The 15,100-nt window shown below is 43.4% G+C and overlaps 1 protein-coding gene across 4 annotated transcripts; it reads right to left on the bottom strand.

Moving 5' to 3' along the window:
• Nucleotides 1-307: 307 nt before the first annotated feature.
• tab1 (TGF-beta activated kinase 1/MAP3K7 binding protein 1) lies at nucleotides 308-15,100 on the bottom strand. Of its 4 annotated transcripts, none has more exons than XM_076729242.1 (11): nucleotides 15,004-15,100; nucleotides 13,648-13,778; nucleotides 12,557-12,710; nucleotides 11,022-11,117; nucleotides 10,046-10,181; nucleotides 6,879-6,995; nucleotides 5,621-5,732; nucleotides 4,522-4,666; nucleotides 3,825-4,038; nucleotides 2,418-2,571; nucleotides 308-1,089 (listed from the first exon to the last, which is right to left on the bottom strand). In XM_076729242.1, the coding sequence occupies exons 1-11, from the start codon at nucleotides 15,034-15,036 to the stop codon at nucleotides 864-866; spliced, it is 1,518 nt and encodes a 505-aa protein (XP_076585357.1). In that variant the 5' UTR covers nucleotides 15,037-15,100; the 3' UTR covers nucleotides 308-863. The 4 variants fall into 4 exon arrangements, with proteins under 4 accessions (XP_076585357.1, XP_076585358.1, XP_076585360.1 ...); XM_076729243.1 differs by having other exon boundaries at nucleotides 308-1,086; XM_076729245.1 differs by having other exon boundaries at nucleotides 10,046-10,154.

The raw sequence follows: 15,100 nt of genomic DNA, 5'->3' as shown, positions 1-15,100 counted from the left end.
TTCTTCTGTTGAGTTTCATGGCAGCCGTGTTTCGTTACCACCACCTGCTGGACTGTCCCTGGCCCCATCTTTTCCAGCATTACTGTGCGAAAGGGCACAAGATGGAAATGTTCCTGAATGTAGCTGAATGTCTGAATTGTGAAAATGACTTGCAGTGCCTGAAAGGGTAATCTACCCGGGACCTTGTGTGAAAGAAGCTGTCGAATGAAACTCTGGGATGTGCATTATCAAAATACATTTTTGTCATCGTCATAGCCACCAAATGAACAATCATGAGCCCACTGAAATGAAATATTTCAGGCAAGAGATGTTCAAATGTTTTAAGTGCAAATATGAAGAGAAGCCCAGAGAGCCTATTGATTAACTTGGAGATATAGTTTCATTACAAATAAAAAAAAGTACTTTCAAACGCATCCATTCATTCCACTTTAAGGCCTTACACAGTATGTATTCATTCCCAACTCCACAAACGCTCCAGTCTATGAGATTTCGGTTTGCAGATACATGTTTTTACATCTATAACAATCTGGATTACATATATTCACAATCACTCATGACCAGCATCTATTACAAGGAGCAATCATTACTCTGTGGTGTGTAGTGACATTGTTTTTTCACTGTTTCAGGATTATTCTTTGCCCACTGGCTTTACCAGTGGCAAGATGGCAAGACCTTGAGAAGCCCAGTCCTTCCACCATGCTTCCCCATGCACCTTCAGGTCACTATTTTTAGTTACTGTATGATACATTATTAGCATTTTATCAGTCATCCCAACCACCTCTTGATAACTCTGTCCCTTCTCAATCCATGTGCTGCCAGAAAACCCAGTCCAGCTCTCTTCAACTGGCACCCAGCACCCCTTCTCACTGAGGTCCTAGTCCCCCTTGGGTGCTCTGGCTGTCGCTGTGGTCACTTCCCCAAAGGAGGTAAAATTGACTGAAGTCCACGTAAGGCGGGACCCTGCCCGTCTCGTCAGGCTGCGCCGCCTGGCTGCCCCTCTGGCGGAACAGGCTTCCATCTCCCGAGCTGGAGCTGGAGCTCTGTGTCTGGGTGTTGGTGGACTGAAGGGTGGCTGTGGGGCTCTGACTGCTGGGGAGAGCAGAGGAATAGAAGAGGGAGGAGGAGGATAAAGGTGGTTGGTTGGGGAGGGTGGAGGAGGAGGAGACATGTATGAGGGCGGGAATAGAGGAGGACAAAGTGGGGGCGTCAGAGAAGGGGAAGGGGTCCATGTTGGGGTTGGAGAGACAAAGGAGAGAGGTGGAGAGAGGTAAAGGACGGGGAGGAGGAGGGGTGGTGGAAAAAGAGAAGAGGGAGGTGGAGAGCGGGAGAGGAGGAAGAGGAGAGAGGGGGTAAAGAGGGGAAAGAGGGAGTTCAATAATGGGTTGCAGGATGTTGACGGAAGTTTGGCAGGTAGCGGGGTGGAACGTGCTGCAGGAGCCGAAGAAGGACAGGCAAGGACAGAGTGTAGGACGCGGGATGGATATTGGCAAGTCGGGGCCAATGAGGAAGAGAGATATAGATGTGAGTCAGACGGTGAGTGACAGGGAGATAGAGAAGCAATCGTTGTGGATGAGCGAGCCAAAGCAGCCAACCCAAAGCTGCAGCCACATGCGTTCAAGCAGGTCGCCTCACTGACTATAGCCATGTTCCACACATGCTGATGGAAGCTGTCAGCCATTCATGTTGGTTATAAATGAGACATATAATCAAGCTGAAAGAACATTTCTTGTGACGTGTGTTGTTGCTTTGCTGTGAGGACAGTACCCTGCTGAGCACAGTATCCACCAGTCTCAAATCTCTTAACACAATAATCTGATACTTCAAACGGACTTCCTGGACATTACAGTGCTCCTGTGTAATGTGTTTCTGTACACACAGTAAAAATCACCACCACTGATTTAATTACATTACAGTATATGACATACACTGTTTTAAAATACTTTTCCAGCTGTGCTTGATTAGTCCTCCCTTTCTTGTCTGGGAAAGAGACCCTGGCATGATGGACAGAACAACCATCGACGGAAGAATGGCAAAGTGAAAACCATGCCTTCACAAAAATAAGCATAGCAGTGGAGGGACGCGTGGGAGTCAAAATCAAGCTCACCTAAAATAAATTTAGCCAGGGAGGGACAAGGGAGGTGAAAATCTCTACACCCAAAATAAACTTTGAGTAGGGGAGGAAGAATGGAGTCAAACAAGGCTCACTCAGAGTGAACACAACAACAGCGGGGCGGGGGGAGCGAGACTCGAGTTTACGAAGCAAAAGCACAGCGGTGGTGTGACAAAAAGCAAAAAAACAAGCTCATTCAGACAGAAGCATGCAAAGGAGTTAAAATCAAGCTTACCTAGATCAACACAGGAGGAGGAGGGAGCCAGGAGTGAAAAACAAGCACGGACAAGAGACAAAGCAATCTTACCCTGGAGTGGGGGTGCCTTCCTCCAGCGTGGAGGCAGTGTTGGTTCCATTGGTGAGGGTACTCTGAGAGGGCATGACCAGTGAGAGGGTGACACTGGTTTTACTGGTGCTCTGGCTGTTGGAGTAGGGCACTGACACAGGGTAGATACGTCCACCTGAAAGACGGACAGACAAATACCCTCACATGTAATGACATGTGTTAAACATCATGTTTAATGTTCACCTCAAAGCCAATTATACGGATCACAGAGTAACCGGTCAATGCCGTTCAATTGTTCTGAAATGAAAACAGCTGAGCTACACCAGTGTTGTTTTCATACTTTTCACAAGTGCTATCATCAAGACAAACAAAGGAAAACTAGTGTGCAGCCTCAGCATAAAATAGGCACCTTGAGAACCTGGAGAAAATTGTTTTTTTCCTGCCTCGACCGGTCATTTTGGCTCTATGTGCGATTCTTGGCTGCTCCACTCAAAATCTTTGATTTCTTTTGGAGAGGCTGGCTGCTCTCTGTGGATGAACCGAGCCTTATTTCAACATTTCTTTTCAAGTGTAGCCCTCCACTGGTGTTAGGTTTTCAGTGTGGTCCTAGTTTTAATCCAAGTCTCAGAAACCAGCCCTAAAAATTTAATACGACGCTAATCCAACATGTTTTCATTTTTCACACTCGTAAGATGTGAGAATTCAGGATGTTTTTTGGCCCCAGTCTCAGTCCCTTCACATCGGCTCCGCTCAGACACTATTATTTACCTAAATGTTGATTAACTGAGTATCTGACACATTGAAATAAGACCTGTAGACTGAGAAACCAACATACACATTATTTTCTCTGAGCCATTTGATCCAAATCCTGGAGGTCCTGGTTCAACACTACAAAGCTGATAAGATTCAATTATTTCTAAGATACAGATTCCTAAGATTGGCTCGGCACATCTCTAATTCTAATGACTCTTATATCCTAACCTCTAATATGATCCTGTACCATCAAGTTTCTGTCATTTTTAAAACGACAAAGCTGGGGGTAGGGACCAACTAAAAGTGTGACAATCATTAGCAAAAAACAGATTTTGGCTCCATAATATTCTGCTCAGTATTTAGACATTCATCTTTGCTATTACGTTAGAAAATACTGAACAGTTTCAACTCTTCAGGCCTTTAAAAGTGTTTTTGCTCAAGGTGCTTACAGCTGAAAAAAACACATAACCTTTGAGGGGGGGTTGAGTTGAAGAAGTCTCTGAACCCCTGTTATAGAGTATTGCATTTTTTTCCATATTCTCTCAGAATCTGACTCATAAAATTTCAATATGTCTCTTTTAAATGAGGAGCATTGTTGGTATGGCTAGTGTGGTAACTGTTCCCTGAGCAGGTGCTCTGTGAAACGTGACCCAATCCCAGAATGCCCTTTTCTACCCTGTGTGGGCGTGAGCGCTCCATCAGCCAGCGGGTAGTTGAGTGTTCGGATGAGCAGGGTCATGTCCTCGTGCCGAGAGCAGTAGGTCGCCCTCTGACGGCCGGACACGTAGACGTCATGGTGCAGCCGCTTGACGCGGTCCACCACCGACTGAGCCGCTGCCTCCAGACTGGTCTGCTGGGCCAGCTCTGCTGCTACCATGGCAACAATTTCCTACAATGGACAGCAGAGGAGACAGGGGGTCGGAGAAAAAGGACTGTTGTTACAGTTGCAGAACTGAAGAACATGATGAGGATGAAAAGAAATAATGTAAAGTGAGAACACAGGAGAGGAAAAAGAGACCAATAAGACAGAAAGAAATGCATCATGCGAGGACAGGAGAATGAAGATGTGGTAAAGAAAACAGGACTTGAAGTAGAAAAAAAGCGCAAAGAGTAGAAGAAACAGAAAAGTAGTTTCAGAAAGATGACATCAACGAAAAAGAAAAGAGAAAGGATAGAAGGAAGGAAGAAACATGGCAGGAAGGGTAAAAAAAGATTTCAACAGGTTTAGATGAAAGAAAGATATGAAATGTGTGGTTTGAGTAGGCGGTTTGCAAAAGAAGGAGGAAAAACATTCATGCAGAGATTTAAAAGACACCAGAAAAAAACAGTCGGAGGGAAAGCGGTAAGGAACTGTCAGGATGAATCTGCTGACCTGATTGGCCTGTTCGGGGCCGTGGGCGGACTCAAGGGCATTGATGAGACCTTCTGACATCAGCAACAAGAAGCCCGTCACGCTATCCAAAGACTGGCTGCCATGAATCTCTGGTTCTGCAATGACTGGCTTCGTCTTGGCCGCGCTGATGGCGGAGGAGGACACATAGATATTTAGGAGATAAATTATTATCTACATTAAGGGAGAGAAAAACAAACAGGGACAGGGACTGAAAGAGAGAGGAGCTGAAGGAGAGATAAAGAGAGAGGAACTGAGACAAAAAGAGAGACATAAGTGTACCTGACCTAAATACAATAAACCTAGCTGATCTGGTAGATTCAAAGAATAGCTTATACTTTGTCCATATCAAATTTCCTGCACTCTCTTAGAAGGCATTAAGGAGGAAATTCTATAAAGATTCTATTTTGTGTTTTATTGAGGATCATAATTGGAATGACTCGTAGATATCTGAGCCTGATTTGCTTGGCCTGGACAGCAGACAGGAACAGGAAATGAGAAGTGTGAGAGAGGGGGCCCCCGGATCATGGAATTTCAAGAAGCTCAGCTGTGGTAAAAGAGAGGCTGGAACACAGTCAGATCTGATAATAAAGACCATAATGTGGAGACAGAGCCTCCACTGTCCAGGTAGTGCTGAGTGCACACACACACTGCGATGAAGTCACACACCGACTCCACTTTAAGAACTGTAAGTCAAATGGAAACGTGGCAGCTGGTGGAGCATTTTAAAGCAAAAGTTTGACATGGGGAGGTGTGCTCCTTCGCTTTCTTGCTGAGATTGAAATATGAAGATCCCCTCTGTGTGTGTGCAACTACAAAGCTAGATCAAACAGGCAAACAGCCAGCCTGGCTCTGTCCAAAAATGTAAGAAATCTGCCTACTGGCACCTCTAAATTTAACACTTTATATTTTCTTTGTTTAATCTGTATGTTAACAAAAATACAGAAACAACATAATGTTATTATGACAATGTCAAAAAAAAGCTTAATTCATGCCAATACTGATCAGACTGTTGGATCGGTGCAAGCTTAATAAATAGAAAAAATGTGAAGGTGATGAGGCTTGAGTAATGTGATTTCACCTGAGCAAGTCGATTTCATTGTAGTTGAACTTCACTCGGTAGTCTCCGAGCCTCCTGGTGCTGCTCTGACCAGCAATCTGCCCCGCCTGCCTGACGCGAGCTGAATCTACACCTGTGTGAAAAGGGGAGGAGAGGAGAGGGAAACATTGAACACAGGGAGAGGCGGCAAGTGAGGACAGAGGAGACAGGCAGAGGGTATGGAGGAGAGGAGCTGGAGAGGGGTGGAAGCTGGAGATTGGGGTTGGAGGAGGGGGTGTGTGTTTGCAGGTGGATGGAAATATGAGGGGGGAGGTCACCTTCAGCTGGGTTAATGGAATGGCTGCCATTTCATTTAAATCATTCAGAGAGGGACCTGAACAACAGAATAATTATGTGTCTCCCAACTGGAGATGAGTGAAGGGGTGAGAGAACAAAGAGACAGAGAGCTCCGTCTCCTCTCCTGATGGTGTGAAATGCCGGGAAACGATGCAGCTAATTCACCATTACATCCAATGCAGGTCCCAGGCTCCACCTATTCTACTCTTTCTGCAGAGCTAATCACAATGTACGTATTTACTGCTTCATAAACGAGCCTCATTACTGGACCATTAGCTTGGCTGTCCAAGGAGATAGATGGCTCCAAGTGGGTCTCCACGGCAGCTAGGCCTCACTAACGGTCGTCTCTGCCTGCCTGTACATCCTGCGTATGTATGCTACTGTGCTAATTAGGTTTTTTTCTATACCAAAGCGACCATGCTACGGTCTATTCAGAAGCATAGTTATTTAAGGAAGCAAACGCTATAATAAGAAGATAAAACTAAATCCAAAAAGCTTTTTGTCACAGCTAAAACTAAACAGACATTAAATTAAGGAATTCAAAACTATCTGACGCAATACTCAAATCAAAAAACAAAATTAACTCTATCTTCTTTTACATTTTGATCAGTGACAATTTTTGTTGTCTTTGTTAGGATTAATTCCTGTCTTTTAATTAATTCTTGTCTGTGTAATTCCAGGAAAAACACAACAGTGAGGTCGGCCGAGTACAAGAGGAAGGACGGAGCACTGCTAATAATGCTGGTGAAATTGGATGTCAGTCAGCTTGTGTGAAATATCTGTCTCAGTGGGTACTTGGGCATGATTGACTGAAAATTCAGAATTACTTCTTTTTTTTTTCAAACTTAGCTTTAATTAAAACCTAAGTGAACTAAGTGAAGCAAACAGAGGGCTAATACTGCAGAGAAATAATCTAAACTATCTTTGTATGTCACTGTCTCACCCAGCGCAGCCAGCCTCTGCAGCTCGTCGTCATTGTCCGTGCTGTGTGGTCGGCCGATCTGGAGGACCTGGTTCTGGCCGTCGCTGCTGGACTTGCACAGCAGTGCCCGGTTGGTACCTGGAACCCCAAACAAACATACAAGGATCCACAAAGAGGATTTCATTCAAGGCTGAGACATCATTCTGGCTTCTATCTTCCCACACATTAATGATGCAGAGACAAAAATGCACTGACGCTGCTCTGAGGTGACTCGCAGGCCCAAACCTACACCAGTGAATCAGTGAAGATGCTGCGGCGCTTTGACAAAGCTAAATATTAATCACTGGATGATGAAGCCAGTTGCTGACACATAAGCTGACCAGGGATAGATCAATGATTCATTCACATTTAAGTGAACATTTTTGGGCCACTGAGCGGGTGCTTGATGTGGTGTGACACCGCATCCACCCAAATCTTAAGTTCTACAAATGCCTGATGTAGCTGCTTGTCTAATCTGCAGACAAGGCCTTTCATTTAGCTTTATTATACGGATATGGCAGACAGGGTCTCTGTCCTCTCTGTGGGGCCCTGGACCTCAGCCCCTGTAACCCTGTGTGTTAATCAGGCAGTGCTGACAGGACGTGCTGCTCTTGTAGTGCAGTAGTGGTCTGCTGGTCACAGAATACTCTATATAACCTCCTGATAAGCCTTCTGACAATCCTCGTGTTTAAAGTTGCAGTAGCTACATATTCCAAAAGAATAGCCATGCCTGTTGTATGTCCATATACCCTTGACTGCCCCCCACACACTCCCACTCCCAGCATATCAAATTATGGGTCATACGACCTTAACTGTCAAATATATTTCACATCAACACACAGCTGGAAGTGCTTTTCAGAGCATACTAAACTCTTAGGTTTAAACCTCCCTGCGATTCATGTTCTGTCAACTTTGAACTCTTGACCTTCACACAACAAGCCAGTGGGGAAACAGCCCTCCTTTCTGCTCGCTGCTAATTACCAGAAACGAAATCAGACAGAGAGAGTGAGGGGATCTTTCACTTTGCCTCCTACAGAGCCAAAGATGTAAGCAAAACTTTACACTCATACTCTTACTTTGAATGAGTGTGACACTACAGTGGGATTCATACCACTGGTTAATGATTAAATCAGTGAGAACAGCCACAGTGTCCTGTAACCTGAAACAAGGCCAGCATGCAGCAGCTGGGGTCTGGTTCTTATAATTAACTTTGATTCTTAAAGAGAAATACTTCTAAGGAATGCATGTGTGTGCTCGGGGGCTGGTGTGTGTGTGTGTGTGTGTGTGTGAGAGAGAATGTCTCCCACAGACTCATCTGAATTTCCTCTCAGTTAAGGATCTAAAATGGCCTGCTGGTTGGTGTGGTAAAATATTAATGACAAATGCTTCTTTTCTGTTCTGTGGCTCAAAGAGTCAGAGGTTTGGTTTTGGGTTTGCATTTCAAATCCTTGGAAAAATCAGCATTTTTTGGTCACTTCTATCAAAATAATCTGGATCATTATATCAAATAATTTCAAGCACATGCTGTCTAAGATGTTCACTGCCTAATAATACAGAAATAATACCAGAGCACCTCTGTTTGAATGTAAATACGGAGTAGCGGCCTCACACCCACATGATCCCACCAAACGAAGAGCAATGTTTTGTGGGTGCTGTTTGTTAACTTTGCCCTGAAGCGGATCTGTACAACATAATTTTACATGACCAATAACTATAACTGTACACCGCCTTTAATATAAAATGCCACAGAAGGTTGTGAAATAAAATGAACACGTTAGATAAAAAGCTTTAACTGGACCACTGATATTTGTATCAGAATGTGAAATAAGCAAGAGGCATACCTGCCCAACCCAAACCCAGCCCTTCCATGCTCTGCCTGTTGCTGATGCTGTGCATCTGGCATTAGCTTACATGCCACTAAAAATAGCCCCAATGTCCTCTTGGGAGAGAAGAGGAGCATGGCAGAGATAGAAGACTTTATAAATGGGTTTTTCTGGTTTAAAATGGGTGTTTTGCTCATGAACAGTTTGTGGCATTACAGGAACTGGCCACATGACCTTCAACACATCTGCAAATATCAGAAAATAAGATCTTTTCAGTGCCACTTACAATGACGTATCTTGGCCTAAAGCAGCTGGCCTGGTCATTACATGCGTATGTCCACTACCTCAGTGCCTGCTGAGCGTGTTTCTATGGCTTTCCTTTTTCTGTTTTAGTAAGTCTCTGTTTGGTCTTTCAAATCAACACAGTATCCGTCTGCAGAATTATTCTATTTTGTTTGTGTTTACTGTTGCATGACTGATATTTGAGCTATACTCGAATGAATGAATGAATGAATGAATGAATGAATGAAAAGAAGAAGTAATGAGGTGGAAAGACTATCTGCTGAGTGTTTGATGGTTATTCATTGATGATTAGGGTGTAACCACAATGAAACTATCATCAAATAAAGCTTTATTTCTCTCTTTCACTTACTTTGTCCTCTCATCACTGCACACTCTCTGTCTCAGACTCAGGAAGTCAGCACAAAACTCTGTTTTTAATACTAATTAACATCAGGGTATGTTCGACCCTTGTATTAATATCAATCCTAGGATATTTCCTTGTTTTATCAATGAAGCAGCACAGAGGTTGTGGTTGCTGCAGTTGTCAAATCAGTGATGGTCAGACCTGCAAACTCTCCCCCTAAATTTCCTGAACCTTCAAAAAGACAGTTTTTCCACCTGCAAACACCTGAATCGAACAGGAACTAAATTTGTCCCTGGTTCCTTTGGTCAAGACAGAGGTTTAGTTGCTGAGCTCCTCAAAAAGGTTTTTGTTCCCCTGGGAGAGTTCCTGTGGTGGAAATGGCCTACATGAATTCATGAACTTTAAAGTCTGTCTGCCTTGTGTGAACACCACCCAACCAGTCCAACAAAGCAGTGTCTGAGGGGGATTTTCAAAAAGTGACAAGCCCTAAACCAAAAGCTGTTTAAGCCTGACATCTACTGGCGTAAAGCAGATTCTTAAGTGGCCGTCTACTACCAGCTGGACTATGGTGCGAACCGTATTTTCCAGTACAAAGATAAAAAATTAGTTAAATTTTACTATTTCTGTAGCACTTTTAATGGCCTGTGTAAATGTGTGTGTGTGTGTGTGTGTCTCCGTACCAACATTGGCGATAAAGAGTTTATTGTTGAGGATAAGTGCCACCACGGCCGTAGCTCCTCCTGACACCTCCTGCTCCAGCTCCTTCAGACGTTCCTGCACCTTCTGATTCTGAGAAGAATGGTGGAATGACACATTCTGACCAGCCCGGAGGAGAAGAGGCAACAGAGAAAGAAGTAAAGGAGGAAAGGGGAGTTGTGAGGAAGATAATTAAAGAAAATGCAGTAGGAGGAGGAGGAGGGAGGGAGGAGGAAGGTGAGGGGAACAAAGAAAAGAGGAAAGGATCAGCAGGAGTCAGCAGATTGGAGGAGAAAATAAGGAAATGAGGCAAATGATAAAAGAGGAGGTGAGAAATAAAAGAGCATTGAGCAAGATACACGAGATGAGATGAGAGGCGAGTGGAAACAAGAGAACAGAGAGGAGTGGTGGAGGAGGAATAAAGACAGGCAGGAGGTGAGATGAAAGAGGATAAGAGATGAGTAAGAACACAGGAAATAGTGAACACGAAAGACACAGATAAGCGAACACGACAAAGTGTGAGAACGGAGGAGACGATGACTTGATGTTCTTAATTAACCACCTCATGCAACAAAAAGTGACGAACACCATCTTACAAAAACACCCACAACGGCAACAGCATTAGAACTGAATGTACTCTAACACTTTGTGAAGTAGAGACTGAAAAAAGAGGAGATGCGGCACAAGGAGAAAATGATGGTGAGGGGGGGAGAAGCGGAGGCAGAGAAGAGAGAAGAGCTGCATCCAGAGAAGGAAAACTGAGACCAGCTTATCTAATGAAACAGGCTGATGAGCCCAATTAGAACATAACAAGCTCATTCTCCAATGGCTAGGCATTAGCTCACACTAATGCCCAAATCTGCGGTTGCTATGGAAACCAACAGAGGACCCCTCTTCTCAATTTTCAGCATAATCTGTCAATATGCTTTGCAGAGTGTGTGTACATGTGTGTGTGTGTACCTCATTGTGTGGTAGGAGGTAGTTGGACAGGTGAGCTTTCTCGGCCAGAGCATCATCTATCGTCTCAAAGTAGCTCTTCTCCACCACATCAAAGGCCTGCAACAACAACGTGTATGTGGATGACAGAATGTTGGCAGTTATCCACGTCATATTGTACATACATCAACGCCAAGCTCTAAATAACATCGAAATGCATGTGAACACGAGTGTCTCCATTACAGAGCTCATAGCTAATGAGCTACAACGTGTGCAATATTGTAATGTGGATTAAACGGGTAAGTATTAGCCCCCTGCGTGCTTTGTGCTCAAGTCTTTATTAAGGCATAAACATCCACACTGCAGTAAACTCTCATCATCCTCGATTTGATCAGCTTGTGAATGGTTTTGCAACCGACCACCACAAATGAAATATGTGACAAGCACTGCGCTGTTATCGTTCTTTAAGCTGCATTCAAGGCATGTATGTACATACATTAGCAGTGGATATTTTCTAACCAACTACTTTAAAAGTATCATGTGACACTGTGTTTTCAGCAAGACCACAACTATGAAACCAGCATGAGAAATCAACTCCTGCCACCTGCCAAACGAGCAGAAGCTAGTTCGGCATAAAGGTAGCGCTAGCACAAATACAGTCTGAAGTAGGCTGTGTGCTAAGGATGACGGATTTCAAGTAACTATGAATTCATTAGCTCCTGTTCGCACAGTGATGCTAATGATATGCCTTTCCTTTATATACAAACTGCTTTTATGTGTCCTGGGAAGAATTTCAAAGTACTCATTAAACTACAGACAAAATAGGATACTTGAGATGATACCTTGCTACCATAAGAAAACAATGAACTGGGTGGCCTCACTAGCCTGTCCCTCAGTTTAGCTTGTCTATCTCATGTGGTTTGACAGGACTCTCACAGTGGATGCAGAATGTGGCTCCATATTGATGGAGCTATAAGGCCTGCAAACACAGATCATATCAGATGTGAAGTTGCAATATAGTGTGATGTTACGTCCCTTATGAGGTGTGATTGTTTCAGCCGACTTCAGCAGAAAGAGGACTTTCAGCTCGTTTCTCACAACTCAAACAATATGTACAGCCACACGGTCCTGCTTTCTGTGCTTTGTCGAAGTGGATTCAGCTTACTGTCTGACGACATCTGTAACTGTCTGAAACAGACAATCCAACATCTGTGCCAGCTTCAAGCAGTGACAGTCCAGGTTTGAAGAAGTGACAATGGAAGCAGGGTTTAAACTTCTTTCTCTCACTCTCCATTCATTACATAACTATTTACTTCTCTCCTTGTACATATAACTGAGAACAACACTATGAATGCCTTCCAGGACAGACTGTTTGAAAATTCTCACTGTTATTCCCACATTTAAGCAAATATCACATCTCATTTGCAACAAGTATGAATGATTTTGCCCCCCCATGAATAAAAGCATACTTCTCACTCCCCCTACAATATAAAGACATTATTGTACTTGCTTTGTAATGGTAAACAAATGAAACGTGCAGCATGAACACACACACAGACCTGTGTGAGGATCCTGCGGACGTCGTTGTCTGTGTGACTGGAGTTCAGCTGTCCCAGCAGCAGTTCAGCTGTCAGGCACTGGGAGGCAAAACTGGCCACTCTGCTGCCATCGTAACCATTAAAAACCCCATACAGGAAACAGCCATCCTCGCCTCTGATTGGTGGAGAAAAAAACAACAGACATGTGGCTTCTGTTTGTGTCATGTTTGAGAACAATGACAGACAACGACAATAACACGAAACAATTTAGGCATCTTTTATTTTAAGTTACCTTAAGTGCTGAATTGTGGACACAGCACGGAGACACATGTATATTTCATCTAGCTCATTTCTGAAGTTTGAGTGTTAATAACTACTGCAAACCATAGCTGCCTCAATTAAACTCGCAGCATCATGACTCTGTATGTCAAGCCTGAAAAGCCTGATGACTGCATGCATTGGCAGCAGTGTCACCACATACCCAACCTTCATAATTCACTTAAATGCCTGGTGGAGGATTGAGTATAATGAAGAAATGCTAAGAAACAGTTTACACTGATAGTTGCCTATGACTGAGCAAGAATAAGGTTGCATTTTGTTTTTTAATGGGAGATAAAATAAGAAGTGGTTTGAGATATTACCACTTTGGTAAGAAATACTGATGTTGACACAATATTAGTTTGTAAATCTAATTATCCAGTTGCATTTATGTAAATTATATAAGTACACATAAATAGATTCTAAATCATAAACTAATGAGGGGATGTGAAGGATGAGAGTCTTTCAAAGCCACTTGTTAACAAGAGTCTCCCCTGCTGAGGTGTCCTTCAACAAGACACAGAATCCCTACCAGCTTCAGGGACCTCTTTCAGAACTGGGCACCATCGATATAATGAAACTATCAGCTGGGCAAACAGCAGATAATTTGATAATGCTGCATGCAACGTGCATTTATCTCCAGTACGACGTTCACACAAGTGATCCAAAAACGGTGACCACTGAAAAAAGGAGTCAATTTGTCATCCGAGATGCAGGCAGCACTTATCACTGCATGCATGGTATTATTCCTTTTTGTTCATATTGAGGGCTTTCCTGTTTCCAGAGAGTCTCACCTGAACCTGAGGTGTCCGTCCTCGTTGGTGTGGCTCTGAGTTCCTTTACCGTCTGGGCCGTATACACAGTTGGGGGCAGTGCCAACCCCACACATCTGACACAGTGGCAGGTCATCTGTCCAGCTCTGATGCTGCCAAGGTTAATAAAAAGGAACAAAAGGAAATAAGTAAAAGTTTTTTCTCTATATATTACAGCATAAGTGTTAAAATTGTCTTGCCTTCCCTAACAGCATTACCATGCGCTATGTTATTGTGCATAACAGGCTGACATTAGGAGGCTTCAAACTGAGCACCAGGAGAGGCAAGTGGTCTGACACAATGTGTGTTATAAGGTAATAACATGTATTCATATGTAGTCCCCAGAAGTTTCTAATAATTCACGAAATGATCATTCTGACTTAAATCCTGAACGCTGTATAGACATGAATGCATGCATATACTTTCCCTGCTTCATTCTTTCTTTACACTCATACATATTATTTACAATTCACAGAAACACTTGACTTGAGTGTAGACATTGTATGTCATTGGTCATTGTTGCTTTATATAGATACATCTCAGTATATACACATCGTTTTTCACCTACTTCTAAGAACGTAATACTTCTATCTATGTTTATTCGTCTCTGTTCAGCTGAACTGTCTTGTTTTCAATTCTATGTCTATCTCTACCGTCCTCTAAACTGTTCTGGGAACTGCGTCTAAGTACACTGAGAACAACTTAAAACCGGAGTCAAATTGCTTTTATGTGTAAACAAAGTTGGCCAGTGAAGCTGATTCCGGTGTCAACTGTAACTCTCTTCGCCATCACTAGAGACCAACACCACCGTCTCCGCTTGGGGTCACTGAACCACAGAGCCCAGGCTGATATAAAACGATATGCGGTTGACGCGAACATCGACAGGAGTGTCGACAAGAACCTAACAGCAGCAAACAGTGTATCAACAAATACAGAGAGCAACGGCTTCCGTCAAGCAACCGTCGCCACAAAGTAGCTAAGTAACCAATTCTGAGCCTCTGGTAATTCACACATACAGTGTTACGGATACGATTGGCAGTGCAAAGTGAGTGCCGACCACATAATTATCTCTTCCCAGTTTCAGTAATCTCAACTGCTCTCGGTGACACTTATAAATCACATTATTTTGACATTAAAGTTGCGGTAACTTAGCTAGCTAACTGTTAGCAAACCACTTCATAAGCTCAACTAAAGTAGCTAGCACTAGCATCACTGAATGACACAAATAACATTGAACGAAACAAAACAAAGAGAGATGACCAACAGAGGAGACACCAGAGAGCAGCACGACAACATTTCAGGTTAGTGAGAGTAATAAATAACTGAGTTTTCACTCACACTCTGCATCAAATTCCTACGCTGGGCCGCCATGTTGGACGGTACTTGCTGCGTTCATGATTCATCGTAAAGTCCACACACAGGAGACAAATCCACC

The sequence above is a fragment of the Chaetodon auriga genome, chromosome 4 (assembly GCF_051107435.1).
Source record: "Chaetodon auriga isolate fChaAug3 chromosome 4, fChaAug3.hap1, whole genome shotgun sequence".
NCBI classification, from domain to species: domain Eukaryota; kingdom Metazoa; phylum Chordata; class Actinopteri; order Chaetodontiformes; family Chaetodontidae; genus Chaetodon; species Chaetodon auriga.
The sequence above is the reverse complement of the archived record's forward strand: the minus strand, read 5'-3'. Positions and strand labels throughout refer to the sequence as shown.

What these genes read in the sequence shown, in the direction of transcription:
- tab1 (XM_076729242.1), bottom strand. Translation starts at nt 15,036, where the DNA reads ATGGCGGCCCAGCGTAGGAATTTGATGCAGAGT. An exon ending in ACTCTTTATCGCCAATGTTG is followed by an intron (nt 6,996 to 10,045) that starts GTACGGAGACAC and finishes TTGGGGTTCCAG; the next exon opens with GTACCAACCGGGCACTGCTG. An exon ending in GCAGAGGCTGGCTGCGCTGG is followed by an intron (nt 5,733 to 6,878) that starts GTGAGACAGTGA and finishes CTTTTCACACAG; the next exon opens with GTGTAGATTCAGCTCGCGTC.